Here is a 10161-nt window from a genome sequence, read left to right on the forward strand (position 1 = left end):
ACACAAACAGATAAACAACACAAACAGATACACAACATAAACAGATAAACAACATAAACAGATAAACAACACAAACACAAACACAAACAGATAAACAACACAAACAGATACACAACATAAACAGATAAACAACATAAACAGATAAACAACACAAACAGATAAACAACAAACAGATACACAACACAATCAGCACAACTAACAACACAAACAGATAAACAGCACAAACAAACAACATAAACAGATAAACAACACAAACAGATAAACAGCACAAACAGATAAACAACACAAACAGATAAACAGCACAAACATAAATAACACAAACACATAAACAAGCTGCAGTCATTTAGTTAGTTTGTTTAGTTTGTTTGTGTGTCACAGAAACCTTTGTTTAGTTGTATAAGTTCAATACAAAACATTTTTAACCAATCAAATCAGAGTCAGGTGGGGCTTCACAAATGGAGGTGGGGCTTAACAATGGAGGCGGGGCATTGAGGTTGTCGTGCGTCATGCCCCGTCCACATCTCACCACACACCATGAACGACAGCAGAGCTGAGTCAGTTTACTTCCTGTCAGCTCAGTGTCACAGTCTCCTGTGTGTCTCCATCCTGAAGCTGACGGTAACCACGGCGACCATTTATTTATTTAATAGTTTATTTGTTTAAGAAGGGACAGTGTACATCAATGAACATTCCTTTTAAAGAAAAAACAATAAAGTGTAGATGCACCCAATTGCAGCCAGGGGCTGATTTACATTGGTAGTCCCCCTGCCAGATGTTTATCAGCATAGTTCCTAAAAAGTAATAAAAAATCAATACAGTACACACAGAATATGCAGTTACAATTTAAGATACATTAAAACACATAACCATCTTATCGTCGCAGTATAGAGTCGGCCAGCGACACATAACAGTAATATTGCACACATCATGTTGCCTCCAGTGCCTTAAGTATGTGTAAGCTTTATGTCTTATTTCTGGGTGCAACCAGGTAACAAGCTGACGGGGGAAAAGGGGCTGTATGGGGTGTGTGGATAGTGTGTCAGCCTGTAGCAATGCAGAGTCCAGTACATAGATCTTGTTGTAGTTGTGATCAGTTGTGATAGATAGGGCCGTAACGGTACATGTATTTGTGTCGAACCGTTCGGTACGCGACTTTCGGTTCGGCACGACCCTGTACCGAATCATTGGGCGCAGGATATTATTTTATTTTATTTTGTTTTATTTTAATTCCGTTTTTGCGAGCCGAACCATTTAAAATATCTAGTTCCCAGACGGACATAATTGAGTGACGGACCGAGTCCCTTAAATCTCCGCTTTCACTTTGTGCAGCGCATTCTAGCATTTTGACAACATGGCAAGTGAGCCTGACGAACCTGAAGACCCACCCGCAAACCTAAAGTCCTCCGTTCGGGAACACTTTGGTTTCAGGGTAAAATACGAAGATGGAAATAAACAAGTGAACAAGACAAAAGCAGTGTGCCGACACTGCAGAACAGTGGTCGGGTATGTACTTGGAAACACGTCTAACATGCTAACGCATCTAAAACAACACCACCCGAGTTTGAACGTTAACCGGCACGACTAGAAAGAGCAATCTGGTGCAAACTACGATATCGTCGTCGTTTAAAAAGAAAGAGCGTTTCCCTGACCATCGCGCTAAAGAAATAACCAACGCCATTGGAGTTGAGTAAAATTGTTTAAGCTGCACTTTAGATATAAGCATGTTTTGTTTACTGCACTTTAACAAAGTGGGAAAGCTAAGTAAGTTCCTAGTAAAACTGAATCTGAGCAGGCTTTAAAGCTGACCAGCTGCACTATACTTTTTATTTTAATTGAGTAAAACTGTTAAAGCAGAAATGTATATTTATATTTTTCATTCAAAAAATGTGTTAAAAAAACAGCAGGATTTTATTTTTCACTTTTATATTTCTATTTTCATTCAAACAATGTGAAAAAGCAGGATTTTATATATATTTGTTTCATTCAAAAATTGTGTAAAAAGAGTTAACTGCTGTGGCTGTATGTTTTAATAAGGTTACCAATAAGTAAAAGATATTTAATAGTTGTCTATTTATTTCATTACTGTACCGAAAAAAAAAACGAACCGTGACTTGTGTACTGAGGTACGTACCGAACCGAGATTTTTGTGTACCGTTACACCGCTAGTGATAGATGACAGTAGTAGATGTAGAGACATTGGGGGTTAAAGCACATTCAAATTGAGCACATGCAAGACAATAGAACAAGAAGACATTAAAAAAGTTGTCCATGTACAATTATATATCAGACGCCCCGCCAGCTAGCGGCCAATCAGAATCATTTATTAATGTAACCTGAGTAACAGGTACAGATGGTGGAATAATCCGCTCAGTGAAACACGGGTCAGTCATGTGACTCAGGGACTGATTCACTGACCAGGTACAGATCAGGTCGTCTCAGACACATCACAGAGCTCAGAGAGTTCGTACAGAGAGAAGATACTGATCAGGCTGAGCTCAGGGGGTGAGTGAGTGAATGGATGGATGGATGGATGGATGGATGATGGATGGATGATGAATTTATGAATGGGTGAATGGATGAATGAATGAGTGAATGGATGGATGAATGAGTGGATGGATGGATGGATGGATGGATGGATGGATGATGAATTTATGAATGGGTGAATGGATGAATGAATGAATGAGTGAATGGATGGATAAATGAGTGAATGGATGGATGGATGGATGGATGGATGATGAATTTATGAATGGATGAATGAATGAATGAGTGAATGGATGGATGAATGAATGAATGAGTGAATGGATGGATGGATGAACATATTAACATGTTGTCTGTACTGTTCATGCTGCGTTTGCTGTCAGCGTCTCAAACTGGAGATCTGCTGTTCAGCCTGGAGAGTGTTGTTTACAAGGAGCCTCAATGTGGTAAACACACACACACACACACACACACATTTAAACAGAAACACTATAAACAGTTTTTAAAACTTCAGATTGAGTTTGAAAAAAGACATTTTTTTTTCATTTACAGATTAAATGAAACTGATGAGTTCTTCAACAGGAGTTAAGGGTTATAAAGAATCCCTTAAATGAGAGGAGGAATCCCTTAAATGAAACTCCTCAGAGTCCTGTTTGTTATTAACCTGATGATATCTGTCACAGTGTTGAAGGAGAGGATTATGGGATTTATTTAAAATGAAACATGTTGATTAATCAGTGTGTGTCTCAGAGCTGCTTAAGTTCAGTTTGAACTGCTCCACCTGTCTCCACCTGTCTCCACCTGCCTCCACCTGTCTCCACCTGTCTCCACCTACCCCAAGCCGTCTCCACCTGCCTACACCTGCCTCCACCTGTCTCTACCTACCCCCACCCGTCTCCACCTGTCTCCACCTGCCTCCACCTGCCTCCACCTGTCTTCACCTGCCTTCACCTGCCTCCACCTGTCTTCACCTGCCTTCACCTGCCTCCACCTGCCTCCACCTGTCTCCACCTGTCTCCACCTGCCTCTATTAACCTTCAGATTAAAGTGCTTCCTGCTTCCTGTCGGTGTTTTCGGGCTTCCTGTCTCTAACTGCCGTCTCTGTCTTTAACGCTGCCAAAGTCCCAAAAGGATCCAAAAAACACAAAAAGACCAGAAAAGGTCTGAAGAAGCTGAAACGACATGACAACAAGACAGGTACGTCTTCACCTCACTGTCCCACCTGTCCCACCTAACAGAGTCCAGACTGAACCAGACGAAGACTCTGATCCTCCTCACATCATGAAGACATTAGATCTTCCTGTCTGTCTCAGGTCTCTGTTCAGGTCCAATCAGCTGAGAGACATCCTGTCTCAGGTCTCTGTTCAGGTCCGATCAGCTGACGGACATCCTGTCTCATGTCTCTGTTCAGGTCTCTGTCCTGTCTCATGTCCTCACAGTCCTCTGTCTGTTTCAGAAAAACCTCCGGAGGAGAAAAAGGACACGTTTGTGGAGAAACTGGCGACTCAGGTGATCAAAAACCTGCAGGTGAAGATCAGCAGCATCCACCTGCGCTACGAGGACGACGTGAGTACTGGTCCAGGTCCAGCACCAGGTTCAGGTTCAGGTCCAGGTCCAGGTCTAGGTCTAGGTCCAGTTCCAGGTCCAGCACCAGGTTCAGGTTCACGTCCAGGTCTAGGTTCAAATCCAGGTGTACAGTTATCACTTGTAGAACCCACCTGTTCACTGTGGTGTTGTCGTAGTGACGGACAGGTGATTCCATCAAACAGGAAGTGAGGTTTCAGCAGGTGAACCTGTGATGTGTTTGTGTTTCAGCTGTTAGACCCACAACGCCCCCTGTCCATGGGAGTTACACTGTCCGAGCTCAGCCTGCAGGTAACACACACACATACACACACATACACACTATGGAGTACCATAGGTTTTAATATACGTGTGCAGCTATCGACTGAACGTGTCACACGCGCGTGCTTTGACACCTGTGCAGCAAAGCAACGCCTGACGTGTCATGTAGTTTCCCCATTGACTTATAACGGTCATGTGTGCACCCGCACGTGTAAGCGTGATGACTGCTGCACGCTGCGTAATCACACGACGTGGAGTGACTACGCGTAACATTTATGCGTTTTTGCGAACGCATGCATAAACGCACACATGAAGAAAATAGAACATTTTTGTCACGCGCGCACATGCACGCGTACTATGACGTGCGTAAAGTACATCACGTGTAACAAGAAGATGCGTACTGTACTTACAGCGTGTGCACGTCCGTCTGTCACCGTTGGAGAAATGTTGTGAAGTGTCCACACGCACTTGTTGATTCTACACAACCGGATGTTTATCTGCATTGCGCGCACCAGTCCACGTACATGAACGCCTCACGTAGTTTCCTTTTTCTTTTTCTTTCTTTTTTACTTTTCTGTTTGCTGCTGCCTTTGATTAAATCAGATCTGAGCCCTCTTCTTCTCACACTGCACTGTAACCTTTATTCTGTTTTATCTGTCTTCTGTTGAGGTTTTATTTCTGTCTCCTATCTAGGTTTTAATTCTAACTTAATTGTAGTCTTTTTATCAATTCAATCAATCAGTCAATTTTATTTATAAAGCCCAATATCACAAATCACAATTTGCCTCACAGGGCTTTACAGCATACGACAGCCCTCTGTCCTTATGACNCAACATTAATGAAAGTAATAATATTATAATTATAGTTCTGGCTACTGTGGTACAATATGTTGAAAGTATGTATTAATATCTGGCAGTATACATGTGTGACAATAATCATATGTGTATAATAACAGTAGAAGTATGACTAATGACTAATGATGGCAGCAGCAGCAGCAGGAGGCATCTGGCAGAACCACGGCAGCAGCACAACCTATTGCTTTTACTTGCTGTATATTTTATGTAAAGCACTTTGAATTGCCTTGTTGTTGAAATGTGCTATACAAATAAACTTGCCTTGCCTAGTGAGCGTTACCATAATTTATTTCAGTCAAATATTTTCTTCCAAAATTGGCTGATATTGAAGAAAATACAAAATTAGGCTTCAGACTTTCTGTTCTTCTTTTGCAGTTTAATCAAATAATTTTTTTTTAATACACACACACAAAAAACATGGTAGCACCCTACCCAGTGAGCTGCTCTGCTCTCTGTAGTAATGGTACAATAAATATTTCATGCAAATACTTTCTTCCACAACACTAAAAAAAACTGTATCTAGTCTACTAACTTTGTGTTTGTGTTTTTCCAATTACATCTAATAATAATACTTAAAAAAACAACTATAATTATATATGTCTGTATAGAGTGTATTATTGGCTCGATGGCACCATCTACTGGATGAAAATAGAACACAGAAATAGAATGAAATGGAACAGGAAAGTACGTGAGGCGTTCATGTACGCGGACTGGTGCGCGCGATGCAGATAAATTTCCGGTTGCGTAGTATCAAAAAATGTGAACGCGTCTGTGTGTGGACACTTAACAACATTTCTCCAACAGTGACAGTCGTGCACAGGCTGTAAGTACAGTACCCATCTTCTTGTTACGCCTGAAATACAACCTGCACGCATGCACACACGCACGCGTACCAAAATTTACTATGTTAAAGGAGCTATATGTAAGAAATCTAAAGCAAATAGTCATAAAATCCTCCTAATATGCCACAGAGACTAAGGAATAATGTTCATATAACATGCTGATCTGACTGACAACAATAGTACAGCCAGAATATTCGCATTTAAAAAATTTTTTGCAGTCTGCAAATCATGTTTATGTTTTGAATTTGTGTTTTGGCCTGTTGCACCACCCACCGCCGTCTACCAGTCACACAGTCAGTAGAGTCTCAGCATCAGTTACAGTTATGACTGAGCTACAGCAGCACGGCAAGCAGCATTAGCAGTGTCCTGGTACATAGCATTAGCAGCCAGCTCCTCAGCTGTATCCCGGCAGCAGCGATAGCAGTGTCCTGGTACATAGCATTAGCAGTCTCCTCAGCTGTATCCCGGCAAGCAGCATTAGCAGTGTCCCAGCATTAGCAGCCGGCTGCTCCTCAGCTGTATCCTGGCAGCAGCGTTAGCAGCAGAGAAGCCGGACTTGCTCGAACGGTCCGCTGGAAAACTAAAGATCAAGGACGCGGTGACGCGGCCCTGCCACGGCAGCCGCCCATGGGCAAACAAATCAGTCTCCGGTGTGCTGCTGTCCAGCAACCTCGAATCTGTAGGGGAGGAGGGGTGGCGGACAAGACTCGCGGCAGTATTTTGAATTTGAGTGCAGTAACCGTTTTGGCCACATTCTTACATACAGCGCCTTTAATCACGCTTGCACACACATGTTGCTGCGCGTGTGTGTGCTTATTTTGATATGGATAGAACTTCATACACACACACACACACACACACACACACACACACACACACAGATTCAGGTGTTGTTTACCTGTTGTTGTTTGTTTATTCCAGACGACAGATGAGAACTGGAGGTCCTGTATCCTGAATGAAGCGGCAAAGATCATCTATAAGGTGAGACATGTTCTCCTGTGCTCCTGAGTGTTCTCCTGAGTGTTCTCCTGTGTGCTCTCCTGTGTTCTCCTGAGTGTTCTCCTGTGTGTTCTCCTGTGCTCCTGAGTGTTCTCCTGTGTGTTCTCCTGTATGTTCTCCTGAGTGTTCTCCTGTGTGCTCTCCTGTGCTCTCCTGTATGTTCTCCTGAGTGTTCTCCTGTGCTCTCCTGTATATTCTCCTGAGTGTTCTCCTGTGCTCCTGTGTGTTCTCCTGTGTGTTCTCCTGTGCTCCTGAGTGTTCTCCTGTGCTCTCCTGTATGTTCTCCTGAGTGTTCTCCTGTGCTCTCCTGTATATTCTCCTGAGTGTTCTCCTGTGTGTGCTCCTGAGTGTTCTCCTGAGTGTTCTCCTGTGCTCTCCTGAGTGTTCTCCTGTGTGTTCTCCTGTGCTCCTGAGTGTTCTCCTGTGTGTTCTCCTGTATGTTCTCCTGAGTGTTCTCCTGTGTGCTCTCCTGTGTTCTCCTGAGTGTTCTCCTGTGCTCCTGTGTGTTCTCCTGAGTGTTCTCCTGTGTGTTCTCCTGTGCTCCTGAGTGTTCTCCTGAGTGTTCTCCCGTGCTCTCCTGTGTTCTCCTGAGTGTTCTCCTGTGTGTTCTCCTGTGCTCCTGTGTGTTCTCCTGAGTGTTCTCCTGTGTGTTCTCCTGTGCTCCTGAGTGTTCTCCTGAGTGTTCTCCCGTGCTCTCCTGTGTGTTCTCCGGTGTGTTCTCCTGTGCTCTCCTGTGTGTTCTCCTGTGCTCTCCTGAGTGTTCTCCTGAGTGTTCTCTTGTGTGTTTTCCTGAGTGTTCTCCTGAGTGTTCTCTTGTGTGTTTTCCTGAGTGTTCTCCTGTGTGTTCTCCTGAGTACTCTTCTGAGTGTTCTCCTGTGTGTTCTCCTCCATGTTCTCCTGAGTGTTCTCCTCTGTGTTCTCCTGAGTGTTCTCCTGTGTGTTCTCTTGAGTGTTCTCTTGAGTGTTCTCCTGTGTGTTCTCCTGTGTGTTCTTCTGAGGCTTCTCCTGTGTGTTCTCCTGAGTGTTCTCCTGTATGTTCTCCTGTATGTTCTTTTGTGCTCTCCGGTGTGTTCTCCTGAGTGTTCTCCTGTGTGTTCTCCTGAGTGTTCTCCTCTGTGTTCTCCTGAGTGCTCTTCTGAGTGCTCTCCTGTGTGTTCTCCTGTGTGTTCTCCTGAGTGTTCTCCTGAGTGTTCTCCTGAGTGTTCTGCTGAGTGTTCTCCTGTGTGTTCTCCTGTGCTCTCCTGTATGTTCTCCTGTGTGTTCTCCTGTGTTCTCTTGTGCTCTCCTGAGTGTTCTCCTGAGTGTTCTCCCGTGCTCTCCTGTGTATTCTCCTGAGTGTTCTCCTGTGTTCTCCTGTGTGTTCTCCTGAGTGCTCTTCTGAGTGTTCTCATGTGTGTTTTCCTGAGTGTTCTTCTGAGGCTTCTCCTGAGTGTTCTCCTGTGTTCTCCTGTGTGTTCTCCTGAGTGTTCTCCTGTGTGTTCTCTTGTGTGTTCTCCTGAGTGCTCTTCTGAGTGTTCTCCTCTGTGTTCTTCTGAGGCTTCTCCTGAGTGTTCTCCTGTGTATTCTCCTGTGTGTTCTCCTGTGTGTTCTCCTGTGTGCTCTCCTGAGTGTTCTCTTGTGTGTTTTCCTGAGTGTTCTCTTGTGTGTTTTTCTGAGTGTTCTCCTGTGTGTTCTCCTGAGTGTTCCCCTGTGTGTTCTCCTGATTACTCTTCTGAGTGTTCTCCTGATTACTCTTCTGAGTGTTCTCCTGAGTGTTCTCCTGTGTGTTCTCCTGAGTGTTCTCCTGAGTGTTCTGTAATCTGATTGGTTGGTGAGACAGTAGACTCAGTCGGTGTCTGTGTCTTTTGTTTACTATTGTTTTGACTTGTTTGTTTGTGTCAGCTGGGCCGTCTGGAGTGTCTCTGCGCCTACTGGAACGTCAACAGTCCCATCTTTTACAAAGGATCATGGGACGACATCGTGGTGAGTCCTCGCTGTTTGTCTCGTCTCGTCAGCAGAGTTACAACAAACAAACAAACAAAACAACAAACAGACAATCTAAAACACAAAACAGAACAATTCTTTAAGCAACAAAGGAAGAAAAACATGCCTGTGTGTGTTTACATGTTTGTGTTTACATGTTTACATAGTTTTATGAGGTCACATGTTCAGTACGTTGACATCACTTCCTGTCTCTCTGTCTGTAGACACGTTTTAGAATAAGCTTTGTTCTTCATCACTGACTGTACTTTGTATTCTCAACTAATGTGACGACTCCTCCTCTCTTCCTCCCCTCCTCTCCTCCTCCTCCCCTCCTCCTTCCCCTCTCCTCCTCCTGCTCTCTTCCTCCTCTCCTCCTCTCCTCTTCTCCTCCTCCCCTCCTCCTTCTCCTCCTCCTCTCCTCCTCCTCCTCCCCTCCTCCTCTCGTCCTCGTCTCCACCTCTTTGTCTCCTCCTCCTCCCCTCCTCCTCTCTTCCTCGTCTCCTCGTCTCCACCTCTTTGTCTCTTCCTCCTTGTCTCCTCCTCCCCCTCTCCTCCTCCTCCTCCTCGTCTCCTCCTCCTCCTCCTTCACTTCCTCGTCTTCTCCTCCTCCACCTCTTCCCCCTCGCCCTCCTTCTCCTCCTCCTCCTTGTCTCCTCCTCCCCTCCCTCTCCTCCTCCTTCTTCTCCTCTCCTCCTCCTCCTCCTCCTGCTCCTCATCTCCTCCTCATCCTCCTCCTGCTCTCCTCCTTGTCTCCTCCTTCTCCTCCTCCTTCTCCCCTCCTCTTCCTCTCCTCCTTGTCTCTTCCCCCTCTCCTCCTCCTCCTTCTCCCTTCCTCCTCCTCCTCTCCTCCTTGTCTCCTCCTCCCCCTCTCCTCCTCCTCCTCCTCGTCTCCTCCTCCTCCTCCTTCACTTCCTCGTCTTCTCCTCCTCCACCTCTTCCCCCTCGCCCTCCTTCTCCTCCTCCTCCTTGTCTCCTCCTCCCCTCCCTCTCCTCCTCCTTCTTCTCCTCTCCTCCTCCTCCTCCTCCTGCTCCTCATCTCCTCCTCATCCTCCTCCTGCTCTCCTCCTTGTCTCCTCCTTCTCCTCCTCCTTCTCCCCTCCTCTTCCTCTCCTCCTTGTCTCTTCCCCCTCTCCTCCTCCTCCTTCTCCCTTCCTCCTCCTCCTCTCCTCCTTGTCTCCTCC

At 45.2% G+C, this 10161-nt stretch overlaps 1 protein-coding gene across 1 annotated transcript in view; it reads left to right on the forward strand.

Annotated features, from left to right (window-relative positions):
- Positions 1–10161, forward strand: part of LOC126397212 (intermembrane lipid transfer protein VPS13C-like) — a gene marked incomplete at its 3' end in the record, with an annotated part of 70957 nt that overhangs the window by 12103 nt on the left and 48693 nt on the right. The window contains exons 6-11 of the mRNA XM_050055854.1: positions 2796–2924; positions 3601–3675; positions 3935–4044; positions 4294–4353; positions 6941–7000; positions 8900–9208. Of these exons, the coding sequence (XP_049911811.1) occupies positions 2796–2924; positions 3601–3675; positions 3935–4044; positions 4294–4353; positions 6941–7000; positions 8900–9208 (743 nt within the window). The remainder of the gene's footprint in view (positions 1–2795; positions 2925–3600; positions 3676–3934; positions 4045–4293; positions 4354–6940; positions 7001–8899; positions 9209–10161) is intronic.

Source organism: Epinephelus moara, chromosome 1 (genome assembly GCF_006386435.1).
Source record: "Epinephelus moara isolate mb chromosome 1, YSFRI_EMoa_1.0, whole genome shotgun sequence".
NCBI classification, from domain to species: domain Eukaryota; kingdom Metazoa; phylum Chordata; class Actinopteri; order Perciformes; family Serranidae; genus Epinephelus; species Epinephelus moara.